At 45.0% G+C, this 15,731-nt stretch overlaps 1 protein-coding gene across 3 annotated transcripts in view; it reads right to left on the reverse strand.

Annotated features, from left to right (window-relative positions):
* Positions 1 to 1,933: 1,933 nt before the first annotated feature.
* Positions 1,934 to 15,731, reverse strand: part of LOC106037780 (gamma-aminobutyric acid type A receptor subunit theta) — a 73,281-nt gene continuing 59,483 nt past the window's right edge. For 2 of the 3 annotated variants that reach the window (XM_013183837.3, XM_013183839.3), the window contains 3 exons: positions 15,513 to 15,665; positions 13,090 to 13,346; positions 1,934 to 12,545 (listed from right to left, as the gene is read on the reverse strand). In XM_013183837.3, coding sequence (XP_013039291.1) covers positions 12,168 to 12,545; positions 13,090 to 13,346; positions 15,513 to 15,665 — 788 coding nt within the window. In that variant the 3' untranslated portion in view covers positions 1,934 to 12,167. The remainder of the gene's footprint in view (positions 12,546 to 13,089; positions 13,347 to 15,512; positions 15,666 to 15,731) is intronic. The other variant, XM_013183838.3, reaches the window with a different exon arrangement.

A 15,731-nucleotide genomic window follows, 5' to 3' on the forward strand; every position in this document is an offset into this window, starting at 1 on the left:
AGGGGCACAAGGAAACACGTGGGCGCTCGTAGAGCCAGAGTCAGGGCCACCCCACCACCACGGCTGTGCTGGGAAAGGGCAGCCTCCCAGCTCAGCAGGGCTTCACAAGAACTGTCCTCAAGGCATGTGAGAGCTCTAGAAGTTGAATTGTCACATGTGAAGAAAATAAAGTAATGCTTTTATGTTATCTGTGGACTTTGGGCTCAGTGAAAAAAAAGATTCAATGGCAAAAAAGAAACCTTCCTCCCCGTTACCTGCCAAAAATCATTGAGTCAGTTTGCTGAATGGCAGTAGTGAGCTTCGACTGAGGCTGTCCTCTCACAAAGTTGGTAATTCATTGTCAGCTCATTCTTACAGAGTCTGGAACTAATCTGATTTAACTAATTGTGCCTGGGGGTGTTTAAGGAAAGGTTGAATGGTTTAGTGGGTAATATTGGTGGTAGGGGCACAGGTGGACTAGATGATCTTGGAGCTCTTTTCCAGCCTTAATGATCTATGATTCTATGACTGGGATTGGAGAGGGGAAAAAGGACTGGATTTCACATGTTCAGTGTTGAATCCAGCTTCTAACATGACTTTTTTTTTCTGACTTCTCATCCTCTGAATTCTCATCACTCTGATCCCACTGGCAGTAGGTCTTGGCTGAGAAGAAATACAGGCACCTGAATGCCCAGCTGGAGAATGTAAATTTTTCATTTTTCCTCCCTTCTTGACAGTGGAAAAGCACCGTCTCTCTGCTTCAGGGGATCAAGGATGTTTCTACCAGGAGGAAGGACATTTGCAGCACCAGCAGAACCACCAGCATCCCTGCAGTATTCATTTCCCTGTGTTTTTACTCCTCAGCTGTATGCTTGCAGTGCAAAGCCACAGAGGTGCAGAGCAGACCGACCTGTGAAGAACGCCGCCTGGATGGAGCATGGACACCTGGTGCAGCTGTGGCAAGGGAATGTGGGGTGGCAACATCATTGTGCACCACAAGGAAGCAGGCATTCAAAGCCAGCTACCTTCTTTCACCCATGGTCACAGCTGACCACGCATTCCCCCCCTCCGCAGTGGCAAGGTCCAGAAATACTTGAGTACTTCCTTTGCTTGTGGAAATCGGGCTTAAGAGCCTTTGAAATTGTAATCTATGATTTTTGCTCCTCAAAATCATGGTAAGTTACTCACCTCATGGTGGAAAAATAAGACTGAGGTTTTATTTTAATTTTCCCCTCTGCCCTAGGCAATATCATAGAGCTTGTGTGCATCCCAGCTTTTGGTGCAACCCAGCAGGACACCTGGGTATGCAGAAAAATTTGTCTTAGCAATATACACACACCTTTGGACACACATATTAAATGACATCAGAACAGTTATGTTGCACAGTTCAGGACAAGTTTGAGAGCTCTGGATGGTAAGGTTGTTTGCTTTTCAGAGATCAGTGCTGCAGATTTGGCCTAAAGACAGTGCCTTGAAAATGGACATCTCTTACATTCAAATCAGCAGAAAAAAAGTTGACTGTTTCTCCTTTAAAGATTGTATTTTATATATGTTACTTTTGTTCTGGGTAGGAAAAAATAAAGCAAACCCAAAAGCCCAAGAAAGATTCCTAACCAATTGATAATTAACAGCTTTCAAGTACATTTTATGTCCACATACATCATTTGTTAAAAAATGAAATATCTTCAGTGTTTTAACACTTTTTGTCAAAAAGAAAAAAAAAAGAAAGAAAGAAAGAAATGTACACGTTACATTAGTTTGGCACTGGTATGGACCATTTTTAAAAACATTTGTTGTTAATATTTATAATGGTTTGTACAAAATTGTAAACTATTTTCAAGTTTGTTTTTACTTTTGTTCATCATTGCCTTTCAAAAACTGTCATTGCAGGAACAGGAATAACCCAAACTAAACCCCAAAATAAAAGCAAGGCAATTCTCCTTGCCCCTGCCTATCCTTCTCCCTGCCCTCCTGCCCACTTTCTCTGCAAGAAGATGGAAGGAGACAGTTTTTGAAAGCACCCGGCAGTAATTGGTGAGCACGCCCATCCTGGGAGCCTTCCCATGGCACGGTGTGGGCTCCAGCTCCCTTCCGACTGACACAGGACAGCCCTGAGAGCAGAGTGCCACCCACCAATCACACCTTCCCACCTCTAGAGTAGACAAAGATGGCTCTTTAGGTCATTTTATTTTATTTCTTTGTTGTTTTTCCCTTTTTTTTCTTTTTCCCCCTTTTTTTTTTACAAAAATTTCTACATCTAAATCACTTTGCTAGAAACATTATTTTCTTTCCTTTTTTACATTACTTAAAGCAGAATCTGCTTTTGTGAAAAAAGACAAGGATCAAGGTCTTATTTCATGCAGAAAATGCAAATTAAAGATCATAAAAATGGGTGTTCTGTTTTTTTTTTCATTGTTGCTTTTTTTTTTTTTTTTTTTTTTGTAACGCTGTACAGGATGCAACGCAGCCACTCAGAGTATGTCAAGATGGTTCACAGCAGTCCCTTTAATAATATATCGACATTGCCATTGATCTCCCTTTCTGTTGTCATTGTTGTTCAGTTAGGTTTTGTTTGAAATTCTGGCCACATAAGATGTCCCCAGTTAGAGAAGACATTGCCGCTTCTTCATCTTTGAAGGGAAGATGGATGAGTGGAGTTTGAGAGGATGATACATTGGCATTAATGGTCTACATTTTCCTGGGAAGGATGCCCCAGACTTAGAGGTCTAATCTTGTTTGCTTTCATACCTCTTGGCATAACATTCCTTTGGGTGAGCACATTGCAAGTGGGCATTTGTCCTTCAGAAACAAGTTTCACTTCTGGAAGGGGATGTGATTTCACACAAGGACACAATATTATGACATGCCAGGCAATGGAAAGAAAAAATACTGTAGACCAGACAATGGTCATGCCACCAAGGTCACATATACTTGCCAAACGGTGATACTTTTCTGGTAATTCTCGAGGCTCTCCTTTATTTACATTTTTTTTCCATTTTCTTCTACAGCATCTAGATATTCATCTTACCAGGTGTTCAAAACTCTTCTCTGTGGCATCTGCTGAACCTTTCTAGGGGGTTGCTCACTAAAGATCATCTCTTTTGGTCTGTCAAGCACATAGGCCCCAGCCCTGTGAATACGTTGGATCCATGCATGGTTTTAAGCAGATGAGCAGTCATCAGAACTGCTCCTCTGCTCAGAAGTGAGCACAGGATTGGGCTTTGCTGGACTGGGGCACGGTGTGGGTTGAGTCCTACCCTGTTCCTCTGCTTTGCCCATTTCTTTTTTGCCTCAGTGCAATTGAAATGGGAGAGGGAAAAGACTGGGGCAACCTCACCCCCCATTCCCAAACACTTTTCTTCAACATCACCTAGTCTTGACCTGAAACTCTTTCTGCCCAGTCTCCCCCTTTAAGAGGCCCTGGGACATGTCTCCCCTCTCTCTGCTTCCAAATTTGTGGGGCACGAGGCTGGTCAGATCTTTAATGACCTGGAAGCTGCATTAGCAAAGGACAAATTTCTGTTTAAAGCATCCATAATGGGTCCCCAGGTGTCCCTGAGGCAGGTGGTACAATGATCCCCAGAACTTTGGGTCCTGTAGGCCACCACCTTTGGAGAAACAAAGTTAACCATCACCGCCTACACCAGCACAATCTCTTTCACAAGGTGTGCCTCCTCTTTGGACTCCTGCCTGACATGTCATGATATTGTGTGACAGTCACCGTTGCAGCGAGGAGTCACCGCTGAGCCCCTCCAGTCTCGCTGGGAACGGCCATTTTGCCTCAGCAAGGCTTGGTGCTGCAGCGCTACAGGCCTCACAGCCCTTGGCACAGCCAGGGGGTGGTGGTGTGAAAGGAGAAATCAACCAAATCCACCATCCCCTGTCAGGAAACATAAAAACAACAATTTAAGGACTGAGTGGGGTCAAGTGAGTCCCTCCCAGTGTGGGGCAGGGCATGTGTCGGGGCAGGGCATGTGTCGGGGCAGTTCCTTCCTCTGCAGAGACAAGTGGAGGTTAGCCATGGAGAGAAATGCCTCTGCAAGTCTGAGCCAGTGCCTTCCTCACGCTGAAAAGCAGGACGTTTACCATCTCAATCCCCACAAGCTATCTGCATGACACCAAAGGCAACCACATTTTCCTTCCTTGCTGGCCTGGCATCTCCCAGACCGTTTGTCCCCAAGTCCTCCCCTCTGGGCTCAGCAGTACCTGGGCTTTCTATGCAGCTGGGCAGCATGAGCCATATGACAGCCTGCCCAGAGAAGCACACTGAGTTAAAAGACACATTCAGAGGGTTGAGAAAGTCAGGGAAAAGATCTCCACACTCTTGCCTGGATACTCTATTCACAGGATGACCATTGAGGTCCCCAAATAAAACCTGGACCCAGCATCTGAATATGGCAATCAGCCTTTACAGAAGGCAAAACAATACCATCTTCTGTTTAAGACACATTGGAGGAGAAATCATCACCCTCTTCATAAAACAATACTACTTTCCACTCTGCTATCTCATCCTTTCTAGGGGAAAAGTCTGCTGGTATGAATGCCAGGCTCAGCATGTGCAAATGATAAAATGTGCACCCCTGCATCATAAATGGGGCTACCATCTCTCATCTCTCCATTTTGTCAGACATATTCAATAATAGTAAGTTCATTCTACCTCTGGCATTGACAAGTTTTGGGTATTTTAGATGGGAGTGGGCAGCCCACAGCCCAGAGCTGAGAACAGATGTGGAATGGCAGGTTCAGTGTCTCTAGATGGGATGATGACAGCATAATCTTCTTGGCTGGAACAATTTTTTTTTTTTTTTTCCCCCAGGGCTTTCTAGTCTAGAGCACAATGGGGTGCAGAAACTCATGCTCACACATCTCCTTCCTATTTTGTCCTTGCGTACCCACCAGTCCTACCTGGGCTGCCCAAGGCTGAGTCAGGGTTGTGCGGCCTGCCGCGTACTGATGCACTCTAGCTGGAGTGGCAGCTACAGTGAAGAGAAGCCTTACTGCTGAAGAATGGCCGTTCCTAAGAGGACTGAGACTCCCTCTGGTTTGAATTCCGTGCAAAGATTTTTCTTTTATCCTCGCTGCAATAATACAAACAATACAACATTTATTGGCTGCAGAAACCACACTTCTGCCCCATGGAGGCAAGACTGTTCTCTGCTTTTCCAAAGCACTAAGCTTAAGATAAAACAGATAAGCAGTTTGACATTTTTTTTCTTTTTTTTTCACCTTTGACACTCCTCCCAGTCCAGGCAAAGATGGACTATAATACAGAGGTTTACCAATAGGTCTCAGACCCACCACCGTTATTATCCATTGCGTTTCCCTATCACTCATTTCTGCTAACTTGAAACTGCACGGAAACCAGGTGTACCTCAGTCCAAATTCAATCAATGCCCTACACAAATGCCCACTCATTTGTACTTCTGACCTTCTGTACTTCTTCTGCTGAAAAATTTGTCACTGCAAGGCCAATGGCCACTAAAACAGATAGCAAAGCTTAATGCAAGGTCCCTGCTTTGTATTATCTCTTCCAAACCCATCCTTCACCATCTTTTCCCAAACAGCTGGGAACCCACAGGCAAAGGTCTATTGAATTGCAAAGGGTCTTAAGATAAATCTTTCAACTTCAAGGGCTTCCTTGGTAACTCTTCTGAGCAGCTGGGCATTTCCCAGCTCTTGTCACCCTACACTAAGTCACAAGGCAGAAAGCAGCAGCAGCAACATTTTCTCCAAGACTGTTCAGGCTCATACTGCCTTCACTCCACCTGCATTACTTCATTATGCAAGTGATACCTGATATCATCCTCACCCCTTCGCTACTACATCCCAGGATACAGTAAGGCATAGTGCAGTTTGGCTCTCCAGGAAGAGACCATATGTGCAAGAGATTAGGGTCTAATACACAGCCTCCTCCCATTGGCCTCAGGGATGGTGGGATCAAACACTGAAAAGTTACTTACATACCATCACTTCCACCTCTCCTGCCCACCTCTTCTTTACTACACTCGGAGGTGGATCAGGGCACCAGCCGTAAGGTCACCATCCCGGCAGGCTGCACCTCTGTGCAGGCACAGGCACAGGTTTGCCCTCCAACCCCTGTGGGAAAAGTCTGGGGAAATGCGTTATCATACCAGCCTGGAGGACAGTGCTTCTTTATTACACTTGTCACCTTTCAGCTGTTCTTTACTTCTGAATGTACAGAACCATTTTTATTTGGTTTACATCAAGACATTAGAAATAAAACATATATTTTCTTTAAAATAAAAAAGACACCCCAAAACAAAAAAAGCAAAAAACAAAAAACAAACAAAATAAAAACCAAGCCCCAACGCTATATACATCTTCTCCTTCCCAGTCTCTGCTCCTCTCCCTCCCTCCCTCCCTTCCTCCCTCACTCCCACCCTTCCTCCCTCCCTCCCAGCATCTGCGTTAGGTCCTGCTTCCAACACATAGATTTCACATCTCTTGCCTGACCCATGCCCCGACCCAATATCCATGCCTATTGTAAAGACATCCCACCCTGCTTGGTAAGCCCAGTCTCATTTCCAACAAAGCATTTGGTAACCTGCATGGCATTTCTTGCCCGGTTCTCCCTTATCTCTGACACCAGGGCAGAGCTCGGCCGCTGTCCCAGCTTGGGATGGCGGTAGCTCTCCTGCATATCCCAGCCCAGCTCCTGCAACATTGTCCAGATGCAAATGATTGTCCCTGCCTAAAGGGACTGAGCTCTTTCTGACAGCAGAGCACCATGAGTCTCCGGCTCCTTTCCCAGTTCCTGCCCTCACCATCTCCCAGAGTCTGCGGTCCGTGCCCACCAGGGACTGCTGCCATGGCTGGGTTTCCTTGAGTGCTGCCTGCAGCTGCACCCAGCCTGTCTGGCTCACTGCACGTCCCCGGTTTCCAGGCCTCTAATCCTTTCAAACCTTTTGTATTGCACATGTATTTTCACTACCTCTCTCGTATTCAGCTCTGCTTCTGCGGTTACAGCTCTCTCCCACCAACCACCTCTTCCTCATCCCATCCATTCCTTCAGGATTTCAGCAAACACCTTTCCTAAAGCCACTGTCCTTTGGTCTGCAGCTCCAGAGGTTTCGCTTCTGCCTGATACAGCTCAGAGATTTAAAACCCCTTCCCCCTCCCCACAAAAAGGCAAACAAAACCAACTCCCTCCCCCACCCCTTATCTCCTCGTACCAGGGCCTCTGGAGCAGATCTGGTCAAACAGACTGGCCCAATCGGTTCCCCGCATGGCTCTGTTTCTGGGAAGTGGATGTGCTGTCCATTGGACAGAGGAAGTGCCAAGCCTTGGCAGGTTCCCTACTTATTTGCAAGACATAAGCTGCTGGCATGGTGTCAGATGTGCATGCAAGAAAGCTGGATGCCAGTTAAGACCTATAGTCCTGTTTGTTTCATGCACTGTGAACTTATCCTATATACACTACGGGCTGGTTTATGCTTGAAGACATGAATATAAAGGTATACGTTTTCCTTTTACCTTAGTAACCAAAGCTTTACTTTCACCCATGGAATAGCAGGGGTTTGCTACCAGGGCTCTTATTTTCCTCTTCTGCTCTTTCTCTCTTTCTCTCTTCAGTTCTTAATTCTCAAGGTGAAGGGGGGATAGGAGAGGGACAGGTAGGATTACAGTCCCAAGGTCCTAGTTCCTAAAGGTCCCTGAGTGACAGCACTATACAGTATCAGAAAATGAAGCGATAGAGTTATGTTGGCCATGTATATCCTGAGAGAGATTTCATTTCTGTTTCTCCCCTTCCTTCTCCTCCTCCACATGCCTGCCTTAGGCTGCTATGCATGGGAAAGGTGCAAAACGTTCTCCAGACCAGCTCCCCCAGGCAGCCTGGTGCTTCCATCATGCTCATGTTACAGTCTTTGCCCAAACACCAAGACCCTGCAAGCAGCAGCCCCGTCCCAAGCTGCAAACAAACCGAGCTCCACTCAGAATTGCCTCTTGCACCACTCCAGCAAAAGCCAGAAGCAGCTCCTCTACAGAACAGCGCTCACACTCTTTCCTCCCCTCTGCTCTCCCTTCATGAAGCAAAGGTGGACAGCAGCGGGCACACAAGTGCAGAGTGGAAATCTCCTCCAACTTTCCAATAACAAGAGCTTTGTACCCACTGCATTAGAGGCTCCTGCCTTTCCTTTCCTCATGCTTGTGATGGCTTGAAACCTCTCAGCCTTATTTGATCAAATCTCTTTTTTTTTTTTTTATCCACTGTCTCCTTTCTGGATCGCTGGACCTTAAAGCAACACACGGGTTTGTTGCCTATCTTAGGGGTGGACACATAGCTATGGAGGGGGAAAATGGAGGTGCCACCTAGGTCCCGGAGGAGGGCATGTCTAAAGGCCTTCAGCATTCTTCCCTCATCCAGGACCACATTTTCTATTACTCATCTGACTTACAGGACTCAGTTGTTCTCCAAGCATCCTGCTCTGTCACCAGAAATTATAAGGCAGTTCCTGAACTGTGAAAAGTCCTGACCGCACACTCTTTGGCAAAGATTATTGTGTAGGACCAAATAGTCCAGATGTCTGGATATACTAAGACTGACTCTATGAAATAAAACTGGCCTGGCAATGACAGGTCAGAAACATTCAAAGAGAGAAACTAGGATGACTCCTGATAAGAAAGAGAACCCAGCCAACAGAGAACCGAGGCAATAGCAAAGGAGCCTGGCTTCGAATCCCAGCAGGTGAAGAAATCAGCTGAGCAGTGCTTTTTCCCTGGAAAGCCTTTGGATTGTCACTATGAAATTCTGGGCTCAATCTCTGATTGAAGCCTCAAAGAGTAAACACAGACACCCCTGTGCCTGGTCTCCAGCTGCTGGAGGCCTTGGGCTATACCTGCATGGCTGGATGGGTCTGTAAGTGGCTGGCAGGAGCCCCCTCCCTGTAGGGCTCTGCGCCCAAGCAGCAAAGAGCATAGTTGGGCTTTGCTTCACATCTGTGTGCCACTGCTGGCCTTTGGGACCAGCTGAGAGAGCTCTCAGGTGCCTAACTCCTGCCACAGATTTGTCAGGTTTCTACTACAGCTGTCATATTACTGGAGTTCCTGAGTCATCTCCCTCAGCTTCATCATTTCTTACCATGTGGCCATTTGTTCTCCCTCCAGTCTTAACAGGCTTCTTACAACTGCCTCTTTTTTTTTTTTTTTTTCCTTCTGTCATTCTGACCACCCTTTACACTGCAATCACATATATAAAGGATAAGTGTTTAGATATTTTATTTAATGACCAATCAGCTGGTTAGATTCCCCTTAAAAATGAAACCTGCTGCTAGACAGCCTCCATCTGGCATGCGTATATCCACCTACGTTATACTGTTGATGTCATAAAATACAACTTTATGACTTCCATTAAAAGTTTTAAAAGCCATTTCCAAATTAATCCCCACTTGAAAGTGTAACTTTCTTCTCTGGCCAACCTTTAAATTCCTACATATCAGGCAGACAAAACTACCTGATTCGGCACTAGTTCTATGATCCAACTCTGTTCAATTTTCACTCTTATTCTTATACAGACCCATGTCAACAATAAACTGCAACCACATTGGGAAAACCCAATTTCAACAGTATCACTCAAATGTGGAAACCAGCAAGAGACTGTTCTGCAGGGCAGCTAGGAATCTAAGCCTGATTTAAGAGTTGTGCTAAAACCTTGGTGAGTCCAGGGAGGCCTGGACTAAATGTGTGCATGCATGAACATGACAGAAGGAGACAGAGATTGGGGATGACTGAGGAGAATGATGCTCTACACTTATGTTTAGGATTCTACCAGTAGAAAATGCATAAAACACATTACTGATATAAAAATAACAATACTTATTACTCTGATGAGCCCTGATCCTACTTCATCCAAGTCAAGACAAAACTTTCCATGACTTCAGTGTTACTAGGTCAGGTCTATAGTGATTCACATTTTCATAGCACTGTACAGACATAAATTAGTAAATGAGAAACTGTGCATGAGATGCATCTGTCATCTCAAAAACAGGAGTTTCCCTGGTCTCAGAGGATCACTCTGCTCTCCCAAACAATGGGATCTAAGAAAAAAGGAAGAGAATGCTTGCAGGAAAATAAAGGGATGTTTGGATTCAAGGCCATGTGTTTGTGTCTGTGTGTCTGGCATGTAAAAACCTCTATCAGGTAAGAAAAAGGTTCTCATCATTACTCCAGGAATGGCAGAATGACCCTAAGGTTAAAGTTTTGCACTTGTGAATTTATTATATTCATGGCTTTTATTAACATTATAAGGGAGATTATCAATCATCAGTGATTGCCAAAGTGGCCAATAATTCAGTGATTTTCTGAAAGTCACTGGCTCCTTTGGAAAAAAGTTGACCTTGCCATCCAAGGCCAAGTTACCCTTCTGTACCTTAATAACGTGCGTGTGGATGTAAGCTGCTACAGACTTAGGGGCTTCCACAAGCACTGACAAGCTCAGCATTTTCATTGCAACCTTCAGCCTGCCCAGTTTTTGAAGACAATTGTCTTCCAGAGGGATGATGCTCCACAGAACTCTACTGCATCCTCAGTTGCATCTTCTGCAGGAAGGAACACAGGGTCCTCTTCTCTACACTCCGCATGTTTTAACAGACACAAAGCAAGGCCAGATAGAAGCAGTACACATCAGAGGGTGCCAGCCCACTATTTGCTTCTGAAGTTCTTAGGAAAGGGAAGAGTTATCATTTCTGGATTTTTTTCATCCTGAAGCACAACGAGTTAAACAATGTACACCCCTTCCTGCACCTTGCTGTAGGCTATGGTTACTTGGTGGACTGGAGTGTGAAGTCCCTTGTCTGGCAAAAAGAGCAGGTAGAGGGTGGAAATGGCTGAGTTTTCAGAGTCCTGTAACTGCTTTTCTCCCAAAACTCAGTAAGAAAGATGCAGGGTGGAAATGATTAGGAACAAGCCCTCATTTCAGGACTAAATCAGTTTAGATCAGATGCCAGCAGTGGACAATGGCTCCATCCCATTGCTGATCCACAAAGCCCTCTCTCTCCTCAGCAAGTATATTTGCACAATCTACTGTCCCCAGCCCTATTTCTCTAGTACAAGCTGGGATTCCAACCTCCAACCTCACAAAGTTGCAATGAGCAAACAAAACCCTGCTATTCCCCCCAAAACACTGCCGGTTAAATGTCATCTGAGTTCTCTTTCTACAAAAGACATTACAAAACCCCCCTCCCCAGCTCCCCACCCCAGAAAACATGCTTGCACACACACATCCATATCTACATCCACACGCGCACACACACACAGATGCGCCACACACACCCCCACACTCATTCACACAGGAAAAACATCTTGCAGACTCCTGAAGGTGGAAAAAGGCAACTTGCAAATGTGCCTTTGCTTTTGATAAGCTCCCTCCTCCCACCCCCCTATGCCCCCACATTGCCCCTTCCCTCCCAAATAATTGCCCTGTCCTCCCCCCTTCCCAGCTCTTCCAAAATAAATATTCTTTTTATTTGTTGGTTTAAAAGATTCTTTTAGGCTTGTAAGCAAGAGAGAGGGAGAGAGAAAAAGAAAAGAGAAATCTCGTAGCATGAGAATGAAACACCACTATCTCATGAATCCATGAAGGAATAAACATGAAGGGGTTAAGAACAGCGACAGAAGAAAGATTAAAAAAATATAATACTGAGAAGAGAAAGATGAAATTCAGTAGTGAAATGGAAGTGAGGATAGCGCATTAGTGAGCACAGCCGAAGATAACCTATCCCCCCCACCAGTTTTTGACTCAATTTCTCTAAATCTCCCTCCCCCCCATTTAAAACTTCTCTTTTTTTTGTTGTTGTTGTTTTTTCTTTTTTTCTTTTTGTCTTTTTTTCTTTTTTTTTCCTTTTTTTTTCTTTTCCTTTTTTTCTTTTTTTTTTTCTTTTTTCTTTTTTACAATGATTTAAGTCCTTCAGCAGGAAACCAAAATCAAGACAAACACATCCCTCCCTGAAACCAAATCCCCTCCCATATACCCTTCTCTCCCTTATCCCCCCCAACACTCCGTGGTTCTACATGTGCTGAAAAGAGAAGAGTAAGCTTAGAATAAATCTAATGAATCAAAGGAATAAATGATAATGATAGTAAAGAGTAAAACCCAAACCCAAAAGACCACAACACTCCTGTGTTGTCATTGTCTGAGTGTCTGTCCCTATCTCTCTTGGAGGCTGCAGGCATCAATTTACATAGTACAACCAGTAAACAAGGTTGAAGAATCCAAAGGTGATTGGAAAAATGATTCGTGACCACTTGTCAATGGTGCTGACATCTGTCAGGTCTGGGATTTTGAGCTTCAGCTTAGATGACCGCCGGCGGAGACGGCAATTGGCACGGTTGCGGGCTGCGGCATGGTGGGTCAGCGGGACGTGGCGGTCCAGGGTTGGGTGGTGACCAAATCCATCCCGAGAGGCCAGCTGCTTGCGGAACTGGATTCCTGAGCCTTCAAAGGACATGACAGAGTTTCGAGAGTCGCCGACACTGCTCATCATGTCCGTGGCCAGCAGCTCGTTGTTCATCTCCAGAGTGCTGAGGAGGATGTTACCGTAAGGGTCAACCTAGAATAGGGAAGACAGAGAGAAAGGTAGCAAGGTTGTCCCGTGCAGTGTGCACATGGCTATGCCACCAGGGATGATTTTGAACAGTTTTCTGGGTACCAGCACTGCTGGTTGGATTAACAGTGGGCTCTGAACCTGGACTTCTGCATTTGCAAAGGTTTTCCATCGATGCTGGTTGCCCACAGGCTGGAGCCTATGCTTGCAGCAAACTTGTGAGTGGGGGCAATGTGATTTTGCCAGCAGATTAGGACCAAAAGCCATAGGGGTAATTTGGGCTAGACCTGTCCTTGTAAGAGGATGGTCCTGATGAGATTGGCTTGAGGATGATGACCAAATGATCAAGGAGAAAAAAGTCCCAGTAATCACTGGGAAGATGTCTTTCTAGGCATCTGTCTGCAGACTTCAGTGGATCTGTGTTAACAAGACAAGGGAACTGAAGTTTTTCTCTCATGATGAGGAGAAAGGCTGCACCACAGCTCACCCAGGACTGAATGAGCAGTGGAGAGACTGAATTCTCCTGCCACAATGAAAGAAGGGGACAAACCTGCTCTCTCACCCTCTTCTCTTCATAACGGTGGCGCTCATTGTTAGCCTTGCTGATCCGTTCACTCTGTTTCTTCTGCTGCCGGGGGCCTCGCCCAAAGAATATGTAGTTGACAAAAGCGTACTCCAGGAGTGCCAGGAACACGAAGACAAAGCAACCCATGAGATAAACATCGATAGCCTTGACATAAGGAATCTTGGGGAGAGTCTCTCGCAGGTGGGTGTTGATGGTGGTCATTGTAAGTACCGTGGTGACCCCTGTAAGGAGAGGGTAGGTGTTCTGTTACCAAGGTGGGGTGGTTTCCTTAAATGCCCATCTCAGTTTCCCCATCCCTCCTCCCAGCTGGCCTGAACCTCAGAAAGGCTGGAAGCAGCACAATTGGGAATTGACACTATTCTAAGCCCAGCTGCCAAATGCAGAAAGTAAAAATAAAAAACACAACACCAATAGTGGGAGAAAATGTTGAAGCTGAGTATCATCAGAACAATGTGGATCAACATTCTCTGGACCTCAGCTTTCCAAGTGCTCCCTGATTGTCCTTTTACTCTCTGTGATAGGAAATACACAGTTTTTCTCTTAGTCTCTCACTCTTCTCCCTGTTTTCTACTTCATGAACTCATTAGGCTTCCCTGGACACTACTGAATGCCTCAGTATCCTTGACACGAATTTTTAATCTGCTTTGTCTTTCCAGTGCCATGAATATGACAGAGAAAGGATTCCTACTACATGGCTCTCGTTTTACCTGCCTCATGGGCTTCTGTCCACATCCTTGGCCCTATAAATTCACACCTTCCTTTCACCAGCTTTACCTCTCACTACTTCAGTTATCTGTACAAACTCCTCTCATGTTTTCCTTTTTAGGCCTAGTTACATTTCCTGCATCTTAAACAAACATAGTCTTCAGTCCACAGAAGACTAAACAGAAGGGATATATGACAACAGTCTTTCAATATCCAGAAGCTTTGTGCAAAAAAAAAAAAAAAAAGGGAGGGGGGTGGAATAGAATGTTCTCTGTGTCTACCAAAACTAGACAAATTGCATTGGAGACCTAGGATAGAGGCAAAGAAGAGATTTTTGACTGTATGATGAGGCAAATCTGGAGGTAAAGTGCCCAGAGGTGATTGCAGATTCTCCTTCTTTGGAGCTTTTTTAGGACAAGTTAGATAGAGAGCTGTCAGGAATGGCTTAGCGAGAGCTGTTCCAGTTCTGATCTATGATGTTTTTCTTCTGTCTTCTCCTTTGAATCCAGATGTCAGGAGAAATTCAACAGCTGTGCATCTCGTGTCCACCCTTCTGCTTATACTCTCACTGTGCCAGCAATGTCTGGCATGATCTCTTTTTCTTCTCTCACTGAGAATACTCTTGTCATTGCAACTTACCTTTTTAATTTACCACGTTCTTCCTGTCCCCTTCCTGCTCCAGACTTTCCAAACAAGTACAGCCAAATCATCTCTTTATGTGTCTTTGTACAAACCACACTTCCTCTGAGTCTTGACAAACTCTCTCTTCTAGAGCTAATTTAAACCCTTAAATTTCTCTGTAAGACCCAGCCTCTATCTGTGCTTCATTGCTTCTCTGAGTCCTAACCCCCCCCCCAGCTGAAATTCTTCTCCCTCCTTGGCTCTCTTATTTCCTCTGAACTTTCTATCGTGTTGCACAGCCCCATTCTCATATGCCAGCCAACCCCCTTTTCTCCTGTTCCTTCTTCAAAATCCTCATCTGCAATCCACCCCCACTTCCCTTCTGTTGCTTAAAAGATCTCTTTTTTTCTTCCTCTCGTAGGAAAACATCTCTATTTAGGGGAACATATGCTTAAGAAAAACTTGGACTTTACTGTCCCACATTTGACTTGGTTATGAAGGTCTTCAGCTACAAGAAAGTGTCTGTATGGGGCCTAAAATATCACAAAAATGTGTAATGCTACTTTCTTTATTTTCTTAAACGTTTAGCCATTCACTCACTATACTTACTGCTTTTTGGCCATCCACTCTCAGCAAGCACCATCTAACTAAACTGCTCCCAGCACACCAGTTGGCCAAGAGGTGCCCAGACTTCGCTACTTCAGAAAACAAGTACAAACTAGAGTGAGGGAACTGGTGGGTTCATAGCATGTCACAATCTCGCGTATCTGAGAAGCTGTGACCATTTATGCCTTTGTTATAGAGTCTGAACTTGCACCTACAGAAATCTATAATGTAAGTTTTACTGGCTCAAACTTAGGAGATAATATTTCTGAACAAAAGAAGTCACACTTCAGGATGAAAACATCCAGTTTGTTCTCAGAAGAAATGTTCTTCGTTTGGGATGACAGCTTGTTTAGCTGCTACCTCATCAAGAAAAAAGTATTTTCTTTCTTAGAGCCGCCCTGTCTGATTTCCCTCAAAAAACCACCTTCTTCAATGTAAAATAAAAAGGTACCTACCCAGCGCCACTCGTGCAGCAGAAGCATCATAATTGATCCAGAAGGAGACCCAGGACAGGATAGTGATGAGGATAGATGGCATGTAGGTCTGCAGAATGAAGTAACCAATGTTTCTCTTGATCCGGAAACTCAAGGATAAGCGCAGATATGAACCTGTCAATGAAATATTACAGAGGTGGGCGAGGCTGTATTTATGGTAGGAGCTTGGGCTAGGAATTG

This window comes from Anser cygnoides, chromosome 13, assembly GCF_040182565.1.
Source record: "Anser cygnoides isolate HZ-2024a breed goose chromosome 13, Taihu_goose_T2T_genome, whole genome shotgun sequence".
In the NCBI taxonomy this organism is placed as follows: domain Eukaryota; kingdom Metazoa; phylum Chordata; class Aves; order Anseriformes; family Anatidae; genus Anser; species Anser cygnoides.